General features: G+C 37.4%; 1 protein-coding gene across 1 annotated transcript in view; it reads right to left on the bottom strand.

Moving 5' to 3' along the window:
• The window catches only part of COL24A1 (collagen type XXIV alpha 1 chain), a 143,341-nt gene that overhangs the window by 79,660 nt on the left and 50,703 nt on the right, over positions 1 to 12,978 (bottom strand). Inside the window, exons 14-19 of the mRNA XM_086754112.1 lie at positions 11,119 to 11,163; positions 5,933 to 5,986; positions 5,798 to 5,842; positions 5,361 to 5,414; positions 4,673 to 4,726; positions 3,925 to 3,978 (exon numbers count right to left, since the gene is read on the bottom strand). Coding sequence (XP_086610238.1) covers positions 3,925 to 3,978; positions 4,673 to 4,726; positions 5,361 to 5,414; positions 5,798 to 5,842; positions 5,933 to 5,986; positions 11,119 to 11,163 — 306 coding nt within the window. The remainder of the gene's footprint in view (positions 1 to 3,924; positions 3,979 to 4,672; positions 4,727 to 5,360; positions 5,415 to 5,797; positions 5,843 to 5,932; positions 5,987 to 11,118; positions 11,164 to 12,978) is intronic.

Below are 12,978 nucleotides of genomic sequence, written 5' to 3'. Positions count from 1 at the left end.
CTTAACAGGAGAGACTTACAAGTAGAGATTTAGATGGGATGCAAATATTTGTAGGTGTGTTACTATATTAAAAAATAAATTTATGAAACAAAATATGAAAAAGGATTATTATTTCTTTTTAAAAATCAGTTTTAGCACTTGAATGCTAATGAGTACTAAAGCAAACCACTACAGAGTAAAAAAGTACTGATCGGAGTTTCCACAATAAGTGGAACAACCCTAACACACAGCAGTTTGCAAAACGTAGCGGTGATAATCTATTTTTGCCATAAAGCAGTAACTAGTAGCAGAGCTGTGCAACAACTCCAACATGCCTCTAGGTGGCACATAGCAGATTATTCACATGTGACCAAGGCACTCACTGCTACCTAAAGTACTCACTTATATCAGCCTAGATTCCTATACAGTTCACAAGAGGAATTTTTAAAAATCATGACCACACTTATCTACTGAAATACACTGAAGAGTTAGGTCAATTCTTTGGAAGTTGCTAACTCATTCTTTCTTAAGTTAAAATTCGTTTATTTACAGACATTAAGTAGTTACTGAGGGGTGGGTTGGTTTGTACATCTGTAAATCTTTAACTTTCTAATGTGTGAACAAGTGCTAAATGCTGACACAGAGACAATTTCCCTCATGGCAAGAAACATTCCATAAGACAATCTGTAAAGAAAAACATCTATTTAGAAAGATTCTTATACTTTTATAAGGGAATCTGTCTACTTTATTTATTTATTTAAATATTTCTGGAAGGAATTCAGTAAGAACTATGAGATCTAAGTATGTGCAAGTGCTACCACAGTAAAAACAATCAGAACGTTTGGAAACTTTCCCATGTCGGGCAAAGCCTTTGGATGTGAGAGGGCTACTGGCCTGACAGCACCAACACTAGCAATGCATTTAAAAGTTTAACATCTTTATCATTTTTGTCTTTGCTGTAAAATTGGATTTAGTCTTTTCTTCTTAAACACTACCACAGAGAAAATGCAGATGCTATGGTAGTATTAGAACACTATTTTCCAAGGTGTTCTCACATTAATAATCCATGAGATAACTGTAATAATCTAGGACACAGCCACTTAAGACAATTCCAGAAAACGAAGGAACCAGAAAGGCGTTCTTAAAACACCTCAGCAGTGGCATTTGCCATTCAGATTCTGAGTAGTGGAGTGGTAACATTTCTCCCTATATCTGAATTTGCCAAGAGTTATTCAACAGCCAGCTCCCTGTGAATCATAGAATCATAGAATGGTTAGGGTTGGAAGGGACCTTCAAAGGTCATCTAGTCCAACCCCCCTGCAAGGATCAGGGACATCCCCAACTAGATCAGGTTGCTAACCTGGTGAAGCTACTCCAGATTAAAAATTCATTATTATTTCATAAGTGAAAGGCCAGGAGATCAATGTATAGTTTCCAGCTGTAAAGTACTTTTCAGTAGAGACTGTTTGGCATAGAACATAACTCAGTATTATGACTTCTACTAAGGAAATGCAAAATGTAGATTCCTATCTTCCTATCAGCCAGAAGCCTGGCAGTTGGTACGTTATAAATTATTTTCCAAATCTTGCCGCAGAAGTGGCCTTTTGCCAGCAAAGAACTTCAGAGTTCACTCATTTTAATCAAACTAGAGGTAGGTCAGAAAAATCTGAAGTACCAGCTATCTCAACACAAATGCACTGTAACCATGCTGTGAAAGTGTTGCTTTTTTGTATCAAATACATTTAAACACACAATTAACATATTTATTGTTCTCATTTATCTACATAATCTTTAATTAACAAAACATTCAGAGGTGATCAGATCGTTACTATCTCAAGACTTGGGTTTTTTTTGTACTGAAGTCAGTGCCTCAGAGACTCAAGCACTGGAACAGGCTGCCCAGGGAAGTAGTGGTGTCACCATCCCTGGAGGTGTTCAAAAAACATGTAGACATGGCACTTTGGGACAAGGTTTAGTAGGCATGGTGGTGTTGGATTGACAATTGGACCTGATGATCTTAGAGGTCTTCTCCAACTGTAATGATTATACAATTCTTGAGATGAGTGATCTGCAAAAGCTGTTGCTTTTCTTTTGTTTGTTCCATGCAAGTTATTTGATGCAATATTGAAATAGAAGGCTATGCTATCACTGCACTGATGGCACTATTTGCACAGCCTCAAAACAGCATGTGGTAAGATAAATGATGCATTAAAAATAAACTTTTTTTTTAAATGAACAACTCAAAGCAGTCAGTGATTCACTTACAAAATACGTGCCTTTTTGACTGCTTACTATTATTTGAATGTATCCTTTTCCTTTGTAATGCTATTGCCTTGAGCATGAAATATAGCAGCTGAATCCCATATGAGTATCTTCCTGAAAGAATAAGCTAACGACTTCAGACAATAATACTGCACAGACAGAAAAAAAGTTCTATTGAAGATAATGACTAATGCTCCCTTTGCTCCAGATGAAACCTATTTATAATACTCAGAGCACATCTGAAGGCACATCTGAAGGAAACTATCACACTCATTTTTGAGGGGATAATTAAGTGTGATTCGTAGAGTGAAATTTAACTATAAAATACTCTGAATACATGTGGATGCCCGTTAAAACCTTGTCTAATTTAATTCATATTAACAATAAACATTACATACTTCATTGTACACAGTAAACACAGGCATTGTGGGTTAAAATAGTCAGATCAGCACTTTCCAATTGTCATACCAATAAAACAAAGCTCTCCAGAAAATTTAAATTTTGCTCTTCATTTTTAGATGCGTGACAAAGCAGGAAAATGTGTAAACTGATTAAGAATATGCTGCCTAAAGCACTCACTAAAGATATCCAGTGCTTGTGAGCAGCACGCATTCAGGCACGCAACAGACCCTAGCTCTGCAGCAACATACCCAGACGAGCACTTGGCTTGAAAATGCGGGACTTCTGCACTGAAAAAAATGCACTTGGCAGCCAACCCTCCTATGGCCACCCAATGAGCGAGCATGAGACCTCTGTCCCTCCCTCTGCTCCTGCCCATCAGCACTGCAGTTCTCAAATAGAGCCTGGCTATGAGTGGGTGGCTTATTTCAACTCTCATCTGGTGTACCTAGGCTGCACAGCTGCAGAGGAAAGATTTAGGAAGCAATTCATTGCTGACCTGCATACAAAAACCCAAAAACCCAGGAGGATGAATGAAGCCTGCCAGACCTGCTCCCACTGTTGTGTGCAGAGGCAACTATAGACTTCAGCTGCTCTAGTGAACTCATTTACAGCAGTTTACGTAGGAAGAAAATTAGGAATATGACTGCTTATTCTTTATACTGGAAATGAAATACATATTAAAATGTGCAACTAGAGAGATCTAACAGTCCTCTGTTTCTTATTTGATATGTACTCAAAGCTTGAACATAGGGACAGGGCACATTTATAAACACCAATCACTATCTTAGTATTGGACAAAAGGGGAGACACAGTTTGAAGAAGGATCTGACTGGTTCTGCCACTGGGCAGCCATAGCCTTGTTCCTCCTGCTCACACAGCAATGCCCAACAAATCCCAACATAGCCTTTTTTTTTTTTTGTTCCCAATAAAATCTTTACTAAAAGGCATATGGTACGGGTTGTCATGTCTATACCAAATTCAAAGTACTCCCCTTCTAAGACATTAATTCATCACATTCTGCTGTTTCTAGAAACATCAAGGGGAACATGTAATATAGGATGTAATGTATTCAAAGATCCTGTATATTAATATTTTGCATTAAAAAATTATGAGCCAGAATCTGTTGTACTTTATGGAGGAGAAGGAATTAATCAAATTTGACTGAATAAAAAGTATTCCCTAATCCAACTAAGACAACAATCTTTTGTGAAGCAAACCCATTTATTTTTGTAATTTAGAGCTAAATGACATTCAATTTACCTCTATCAAGTTATTTCTTACCTCAGGTCCTGGAGGACCCAACAGTCCATGGGATCCAGGATCTCCAATTTTCCCCTTAAAAAAATCCACATAGTTAGATTGTTGATGATAATTTATTTTTTTAACAACAGATTGTTATAAAGATTTTTAAAACATTTATCAAAAAGAAAGCCAACAAAATTGTTGAGATTACTTTTCCACTAAATAGGAAATTTTAGAACTGCCTCTCTTTGGGTTCAATTAAGACTAGTTCTTCTTCGTATCCCTCTGAAGTCACAAGAAAAAAATGCAAATTAGTTTTAGACAAATAAAATTGGGATGGTTCAAATAGTCATATAAAAAAAAATCCTTGAAGCATATAGCTGTTTTCATAATAAAAACAATGTATTATTTAAAAGTCCAGGAAGTAACTATTATGGATTTTGGTTTACATACTTACCGATATAGTTTAAGTACCTAATCACAGCCAAAGAAATGGTAGTTTTGCAATTAATAATAGTAAAATTGAGTCCTGTCCACATCTTATATTGACGTCATTATATACAAATACACACATACACTGATCTATGTAATAAAATCTCACATGTTAGGATCTGACTCACTAATCAGTCACTAGAAATAAAAGCAGACCTTAGACCTTATCCTTTGTGCGTTTTGAATTAGGTAGCTCTAGAGGATTGCAAGCATTGTGAACATAAGATACAAAGTAGTATCGAATACAAAAATATGTAGTGATATATTGAGAGCAAAAATTGATGTGTAAACTTACTGGAGGTCCTGGCTTTCCTCTGATCCCTGGTGGCCCTGGTAAACCAAGAGCACCCTAAAGAAAAGAAAGCTATTAAATACATACGAAAATGTATAGTTGTGTTATGTTGGAAGCAACAGATGGCTACACTTTGCCACCTGAAACAGGCTTCAAAATATCTCTGCAGGATGTGAAGCGTCTTCTAACATTCAACTTTCATCAAAAGAGTTCTCACAGGATGTGCTATTTCAGTGACTTCTGATGTACTAGCCAAATAGAAAAGAAGATACTTATTTATCTCAGTTTCATGATATGAAGGAGCATGCCAGACCATGTGCTGCCGCTAACCACAGCTGGTCCAGGTGAGCTGCAGATGAACCTCAAGGTTCAACAGAAAAATATCTTTTACAGCAGTTTCTTAGCAGGTTTCAGATCATACCATAATTATTTTCTTGCTTGATGCATCTCTGAACACATGGCAGCCAGAATTCTGCCCATGCCCTTTACTTGTCTTTGTTCACTACTTTCCACAACTAAGTTTTAACGAGCACAGCATTTCTCAAAAATATGTTAATTCAGTGGTATCCAGTAACTTTTACTACTCCATTTTACTTTTATGCAAGTGAATTGTTGCATTTTAAGAGACTCAGAAGCCTGCTGAAGTGCTTGAAATTGGACAATTTAGTAAAACAAAACAATTATACATTACCTTGTCTCCTGGGTACCCTTGGTCTCCTGGCTCTCCTGCAAGGCCATGTTCACCCTAAACAACATATTACTTTATACAGACATATGTATGTGGCTTAAAACGGGGTAGTTATCAGAATGGGAAAAAGGAATTTAATATTTAGTATTTAAAATTAACACAGATCTTTGAATGACAACACAAGATGTTGCACTGCAGCACCCCTGCTAGGAAACCTTACAGAAACAGCACTGAATACCAAACCCAGTAGTAAGTGCCCTGTCTGGATGTAAGTTTATCTAAAGTATCAGATCATGAGACTGAAGTAATTTTAAGAAATAAACGTCAGAAAAGAAATCAAAAGGAAAAAGGGAAGGCAAGTACATTATTTTGCTCAAGATTTAATGAAAGGAGTCTGAAAGAACTATATATCTCCAAGATAACACAAATATTTAAATCACCTTATCACCTTTCATTCCAGGCTGTCCCACACTCCCTGGGAAACCCTATTAAAATGAAGAAAACAAAAATCCAATGTTTGTCTATGATCTGGAAAGTAGCATAAGCACTGGGCTGTGGAATGGTTACCACCATACCATGGGCCCTGGAATTCCTGATGGTCCGCTTGGTCCTGCTGGCCCAATTCCTCCCTACAAAACAGCAACAAAGGGACTGCATTAAACATTTGGTGAAATGAAGTAACAAATACTGGTAACAGAATGCGGCTTTTTTTTTTTTTGTACCACAGATAGAAATAAAAATGTTTTTCAGGCTAATTTATTGGGGAAAAAAGTATCCATATAAGCTCTCCAACTTTACAATTCCTGACTATATTGCAGAAACACAAGAAACCAAACTTTCCTATTTTCCTGAAGATTGTGTATTCAAGAGAAGGTAGCAGTGTGTTAGGCAATGCAGAGTAAAGAAGCTTTCCTTTGTACTGCAGCTGCACATTCGGTAGCTATTCCCTCTGTCCTTAGAGTTGCATCACATGACTACTCTGTAAGCATAGAATTTGGCTTAAAAGAATTATTCTACTGGGAGTTTTGTCATTAAAAGTGACTTTTTCTAGGATTTTTCATTTCTCAGTTACCTCTACAAGTTAAAAAAAACAGATGAGATTCTTCAAAAATACGAAGTGTGCAAACTTAACCTAAGTTCTGATGGGCATGGTAACTTTTTTTTGTTCTACATCTCTCCTTTCTGGGGTTTATACGGACAGTTTTATGACTTTAAAAAGAATAGTGAACCAGAAATGAAAAAAAAATTCAGAATCTTAAAAGAGCAACACAACAGCAATAATATTAAAGAAAGATAGTGAACTGAACTCATAAGAAATGAGTTAGCAATAGCTAAAACTATATTGCAGAAGGAAAAGTCTATCTACTTTCTGCCTATTCTACCTCTGGGGAAAAGAAAAAAAAAAAAAAAAAAGGCAGTGTTATTCCTCTGTGGAATGAGAGTGACATGGAAAAGATGAGATGGACACCTACTGATGTACAGTTCAGCATACATTCATTATTCTCTGGAGACTCTTTCAGCAATGTTAGCAAAAACAGTCTTCTGCAGCCATCATCAGACTCATGGCTCACTGAAGAAAAAGGAAGACTGATGACTTAGCGTCTCAATAGTGCTTGGTAAAGCTCCCAGGAAAATTGCCACTCTACATTGCTTCAGCTTTGCATGACTGCTTAAATGATGTATTCTGTCATGTTAGTTGATGCCAAGATAAATTGTTTACATTGCTGTCTCTTACTTATGCTATATACACTAGTTGAGCAAGGTATTTCTGTATTAATGATACCATATGTTGAAATGTTTACTTATGGTAACAATAGGATTGACTGAAAAATCACAAAGGGATATTGAGCTGGGAAAATTGGCTTACAAAGGCAGCAGGAAGAAGTTCCAAACAACTTTAAAAAATTCAGGTTGATGAAACTCTTGTCACAGTCTCTAGAGATATTGGCTGACCTAATTAACAGCAAAGATCTGGAACTACACAAAAATAAAACTGAAAAATTATCTTACTGATAGGAAAAGGGTTGAATTGGTAAGCCTGTCAGTTTTTAAAATCATCCTCCGTCTACAACAGCCTCACTATATGTTAGCACATGTTTATCAGTTTGGTTAAAACTTGCTGATAGACAGAAAACAAAAATTACTTCAGCTCCACAAAGTGTACCTTTTTGACCATTTCTATGTGACAAGTGAAACTAAAACCGAATTGGTTTTACCTGTTAAAAAGATAAGATACCAGGAAAGGAAAACTAATGCTTCATAGTATTCATTGTTTTTTGTTGGTTTTGGTTTTTTTTAATTAAAAAAAAAATGTAAAAAGAACAGCTAGCTCTGATAACTGTAGTCATAATTTTTCTGAAAGTCTTCATTGTATAAAAACCCATAGCCTTGAAAATCTTGAGAGACTGATTGCTCAGCCAGCCAAAACTCTGAACTTGGCAACAGCTTTGTATATTGAAAAAGTCAGGGAAGGAAGGAAATTCTTGAACTCAGCTTGCTGATGCTGCTCACTGCTGTTATTCTCATGAACAAACACAAAAATATAATTAGCTCTTGACACTCCATACAGGTCAGCTGGACAAGCTACTTGAATTAATGCTGTTTTTTTTTTCCAGAATAATATATTTCATCTCATGTTCAATATTGCGTTTTGTAATATAATAATCATAAAATTATAGAATGGTTAAGGTTGGAAGGGACCTTCAAAGGTCATCTAGTCCAACCCCCCTGCAAGGAGCAGGGACATCTCCAACCAGATCAGGTTGCTCAGAGCCTCATCCAGCCTGGCCTTGAATATTTCCAGGGATGGGGCATCCGCCACCTCTCTGGGCAACCTGTTCCAGTGTTCTACAACTCGCATCGTAAAATTTTTTTCCTAATATCTAATCTATATCTACCTCCCTCTATTTTAAAACCATTACCCCTAGTCCTGTTGCAACAGGCCCTACTGAACAGTCTCTCCCCATCTTTCTTGTAGGCCCCCTTGCGGTACTGGAAGACCGCTATAAGGTCTCCCCAGAGCCTCCTCTTCTGGATGACCACTAGCATCTGCCTGAATAAGGGTCATGTGAAAACAGAGGCTAGGGTGCACAAACCCATTTGGAGACCAGGTGTGGTCAAGGAACAGGGCTGTACCACACAAGCTGTACTTGGGGATGCTGGGGTCACCTGAAGTCCCACTGGTGTCTTTGTGAAATTCTGCTGCAGTTTAAAGAGCACAGTGGTTCTTGTAAAGAAATTCTGGAACAAAGCACAGCTTTTCCAATTACTTTATTGACTGGGAAAGTGGGAACCAGAGTAACTAATAAGATGTAACGCAGAGACAGAGGAGTGCATAATAGTAAATTTTACTGATTCTGCCTATACACTGTGTTAGTATCCACAAAAGACTCATGTCACTAGACACCGGAGTTCTTTTAAGGAGGACTTGTCCTGATCTTATTTCAAAATCCCAACTAGATTTGCTGATGCTTTGGAAACTTTCAAAGCCTGTTTAGAAATCCAAATGTTGCTGGGCCACTTTCCTCAACTGCAAAATCTTACTGTAACAGTAAGGCCTTGTCAACCATGGAGAGTTAACTGCCCCTGAGCTGCATTTCTAATGTGTCTTGGCTAAATCAAAGAAGATACCTTTAAAAACACCCTTATATATCCATAAGATCTATTAAGCTGCTGGAAGGATGCACAATGACTCTACTCTTATGAAGCTGCATTTCTACATCAGAAGGATTTGTCCATACATATATTTGTTCACACATTTGTCATCCAAGCACTTAACTCTACTAAGACCAGAAGTTCATTTGCAAAATTATTTCTGCCTCCAAAAATGTCAATTTTTCAGCATATATACATATACCTCAGCTATAGACACACAAGTGTAGGGATCAAAGGAGCTCTCTGATCCATAAAAGACCCCTAATTCCTTGCAGCCAAATGGAACTGCAGCAGGTGATGCAAAGTTTCCAAGAGTTCTGAGGGTCAAACTGTAATTCCAATAAAAGATGTGAATATCAGTGTACTCTCTGTAAAAGTCCTGTTCCAAATTTTTACATGGCACAACTAAAATCTATACACCTAGCAATTGTGCATAATGAAAAAAGAAATGTCAGTTTCTATGCTTTGCTTTCTTGTCTTCACTTCGAATACAAGTTATATAGAGCACATGGGCATATAATCAATGCTCGTTTACACAGTAGGAACTGTGCAAGAGTCCCACATAGAAACGAGAGATGGTGGGCCGCTTGGAGTTCACAGGCAAAACAACTATTGATTTTGTGCTGGTTAAAGTCTAAATATGTGATTTTTTTTTTCAATAAATAGCTCTCATTATGGTTATATTTCAGCTATGTACAAATGGCAAAGGCTTTGGACTGAGGATTGAAAATAATTTCTATATTTCACAAAAAAATTATTGATACTTGATCTCTCTGTGTAAGTGAATGCAACTCAGCAACACGGCAAATGGAGCTTTGACCATGCAAACATTCTTGATGCTCATGAGTTCTAGAAATGGCTACACTGCTGACTAAGTTTTAGTCAAAATAATCAGTAACAGCATCTTTTTAGAAGTTATATATAGCAGGCTTTTAAAAAAAACCACCTCAGATACATTTGTACAAGTATCAAAGTCCTTGAGATAAAATTCCAAAGATGGTCATGTAAGAAAAACAAGCAAACTATAATTAAAACAAAATTCTCCAGAGTGCAACCTCTAGCCTCAAGAGTTGTTCAATTGGTTCAAGTATGTCAACTGACAAGAACACAATGAGTCATGTTTGCATGATCGAAGGCTGGAAGCCACGGGGGTTCCTTGACCAAGCTTGTATGTCTTCACTACAGAAATGCCATAACCACAATCAGGCAGCGAGGGACTTGTCATATGACTACTTTTTGATATGAACATATAATTAAAAAGATAGTAATAATGGAATTCGACTGTCATACTTCAAAGGAAAAGTTAGATGACCATCAGTGTAAACTAACAAATTTATCAAGAATGTTTCAGATCTCCAGATATCAAAAAAACCCACTAGGGACACTCATGGCTTTCTTAACTAAAGTGTAAACATGCTATTTTCTCCCACGTGTTATGAACTATGAACACAGCTGGGCAGCCAGCCTTGACTAAGCCAACATCAAGAATCACTTCCAGGTCCTCTATCAGTAAAACCATGAATTACTTAAAATAAGACTACATGGTATGAAAGTATCAGTCTTTCCCACCTCCTGTAGCACTCATTAATGTCAGAGTTTTTCTGGCGCATCTGTATTTATACAGCTACAGCTTGCAACTCCATAATGAACATCACAACCTTATTCTAAAAATGCTAAAAACAATTGGAATATGATACTGTATATAAGAGAAAGTAATTTTGCTGAGGAAATAATTCTGCTTCGAATTTGGTAGCCATATACAGGAATGAATGAGGGCGATAGATGTTAAAATGTTTGAAAGTATTGCACTTCTTCAAAAAGTAATGCTGGCTTTAGGGGTATAAACTAGCAAGCTCGTTTATTTCAAATAAAAACCCAGACACATGAGATTAGAAATAAGCATATAAAACCAAACCAAGTATACAAGTACTCCACACCAGCAATATGACAGTAGTTTTGTAGAGTGATTTTAATTAAAATCATGGTTAACTAAACCAAAATCTGTTTAAATCCCTGGATTCTTATATTTGTTTTTATTATTTCATAAACATAAAAGACAAATATTCTAATGAAGCTATATCAAAGTAAGTAAAAAAAGTGTACTCACTCTCAGTCCTGGAAACCCAGGAGGACCACCACCACCAACAATTCCCTTCGAAGAAAATTAATTTTAGATTATCTGAATATTTCTATTTTTAAAAAATCCCAGTGATAAGATAAACAAAAGTGATCTGCAAAGTAAGTCAATTGGGATTTTTATAGAGAGTTCCTGAAGAATGACAGCTTACACTGTATAGGGGAACATGTTTTTTAAAATCCCCAATTGTAGAATTAAATCTGAAGACATTTGCATCATGAAATCATTTCTGCATTACCAAGAAATATGAGATTTGTTATAATGATATTTAAAGTGAGAAGAAGAAAAAAGTTGTGGGGTTTTTTTGCTTTTTTTTTTTTTTTTTGGAGGTGAAAAAAAAAATGCACCATGAGAATTTAAGATTCCTTTGAAAGATAAATAGAAAAATGGCTCGGTTCATAGAAAGACCTTTGCAAATTAAAGGCTACACTCTCTTGATGAAAAGTTATTTCTTGATATAAACTACAGTATTTGTACTTTATGTAGAAGTAACAAATTCAGCGATACTCTACTACTGCCTCTGTTGCACTCAAGTTTAACTCAGCAGATAAAATTAACTCAGCTAAAATTCCAAACACCGTGGAAAACAGTTGCCAAGTCTCTTTACCCTGCATGAAAGGGGTATTGTAGCCCTCCAGGTCAGCATGCTTCACACAGGCTGTCCCAACATCTAGGACCTGCTGTTCAACGGAGATCATTCATAGGGTTCACTGCAGCCTATCGGCACCTACAGTGAAGGGGAATTTTTATGCAAGCAAATCTAAGCACATCCTGAAGACGTCCAACAGAGCATGGCTGCTGGGCATGGCAGAGGACACCTTCATGCTTTCCTACCTCCTCTGGTGCCTACGCACCTTCTCCAACCTGCTCCAAACTAACCACAGGGGAAGCTGAATGCTCTAGCAGCATCCTCCAAGGCAGACTGACATCCTGAGAGAATTGAGAGGATGTTGTGGAAATGAAGGATGGCATTACTCTGTTAAGCAGAAGAAATTAGGCATGGAGACAAATGTCATTAATGTCAAGTCAGCACATGGGAAGAAATGTCTTCCCTTCAAGTTCCTGCCATCACAAGCCTCCCAGGGAACCCCTGCTATCCACTGCCAGCTCTCAAACAGGCTCTGTAAATATCCCATTAGCATTGCAGCCCCCTGCAGCTGCAGCTCTGGACCCTTGCCTGAACAAGCCCTGCAGGGTGACTTTTGGGGAGGAGGGGAGAGGGGTTCTTGCCTGTCTGAGAAGGCAGTAAGATAAGCAGCTGTCTTGGCAGATTAGAAGGAACTTGTTTGCAAATGCTTGTGTTAAAACAGGCTTATTGTAAAGTGCAAGTCTGTAGTTTCAGAGCCGGGCTTTCTGAGCTTGTTTCTATTAAAGCACTGTTGTTCTGCAGATCATGTGGAGAGAGCACATCTGCTTTATCAGGAAAGGAAGGACACTTAGGAGTACAAGGAGGGGAAGGAGAACTCACCTTTTTATATCATTTGCAAAGCAGCTGGTGACACTCACAACCCCTCAGAGGGCTTTCAAGATGAAAAGCACCATACTGACATCACCCGACATTCCCACAAGGAGAACTTTGCCTCAGGGACCAGAAATGCAAAATAATTTTTGTCCTATATTCCAAAATCTTTACACCAAACATTGGTAACCCACCAGCAAAATCCATGTAAGCTTTTCTAAAATAAGCTTCTAACATGAGTGCCACGAAAGGCTTTCAAAAAGGAGACTATACCTGCCCAGTTGCTGACTCTGGTCCGTATCAGAACCTTTAGAGACAAACTTATACTAGTTTCCAAAGGAGCAGCGAACAATAAAAGCAGATTTACATCA

This window comes from Chlamydotis macqueenii, chromosome 8 (genome assembly GCF_036417535.1).
Source record: "Chlamydotis macqueenii isolate bChlMac1 chromosome 8, bChlMac1.mat, whole genome shotgun sequence".
Classification (NCBI taxonomy): domain Eukaryota; kingdom Metazoa; phylum Chordata; class Aves; order Otidiformes; family Otididae; genus Chlamydotis; species Chlamydotis macqueenii.
The sequence above is the reverse complement of the archived record's forward strand: the minus strand, read 5'-3'. Positions and strand labels throughout refer to the sequence as shown.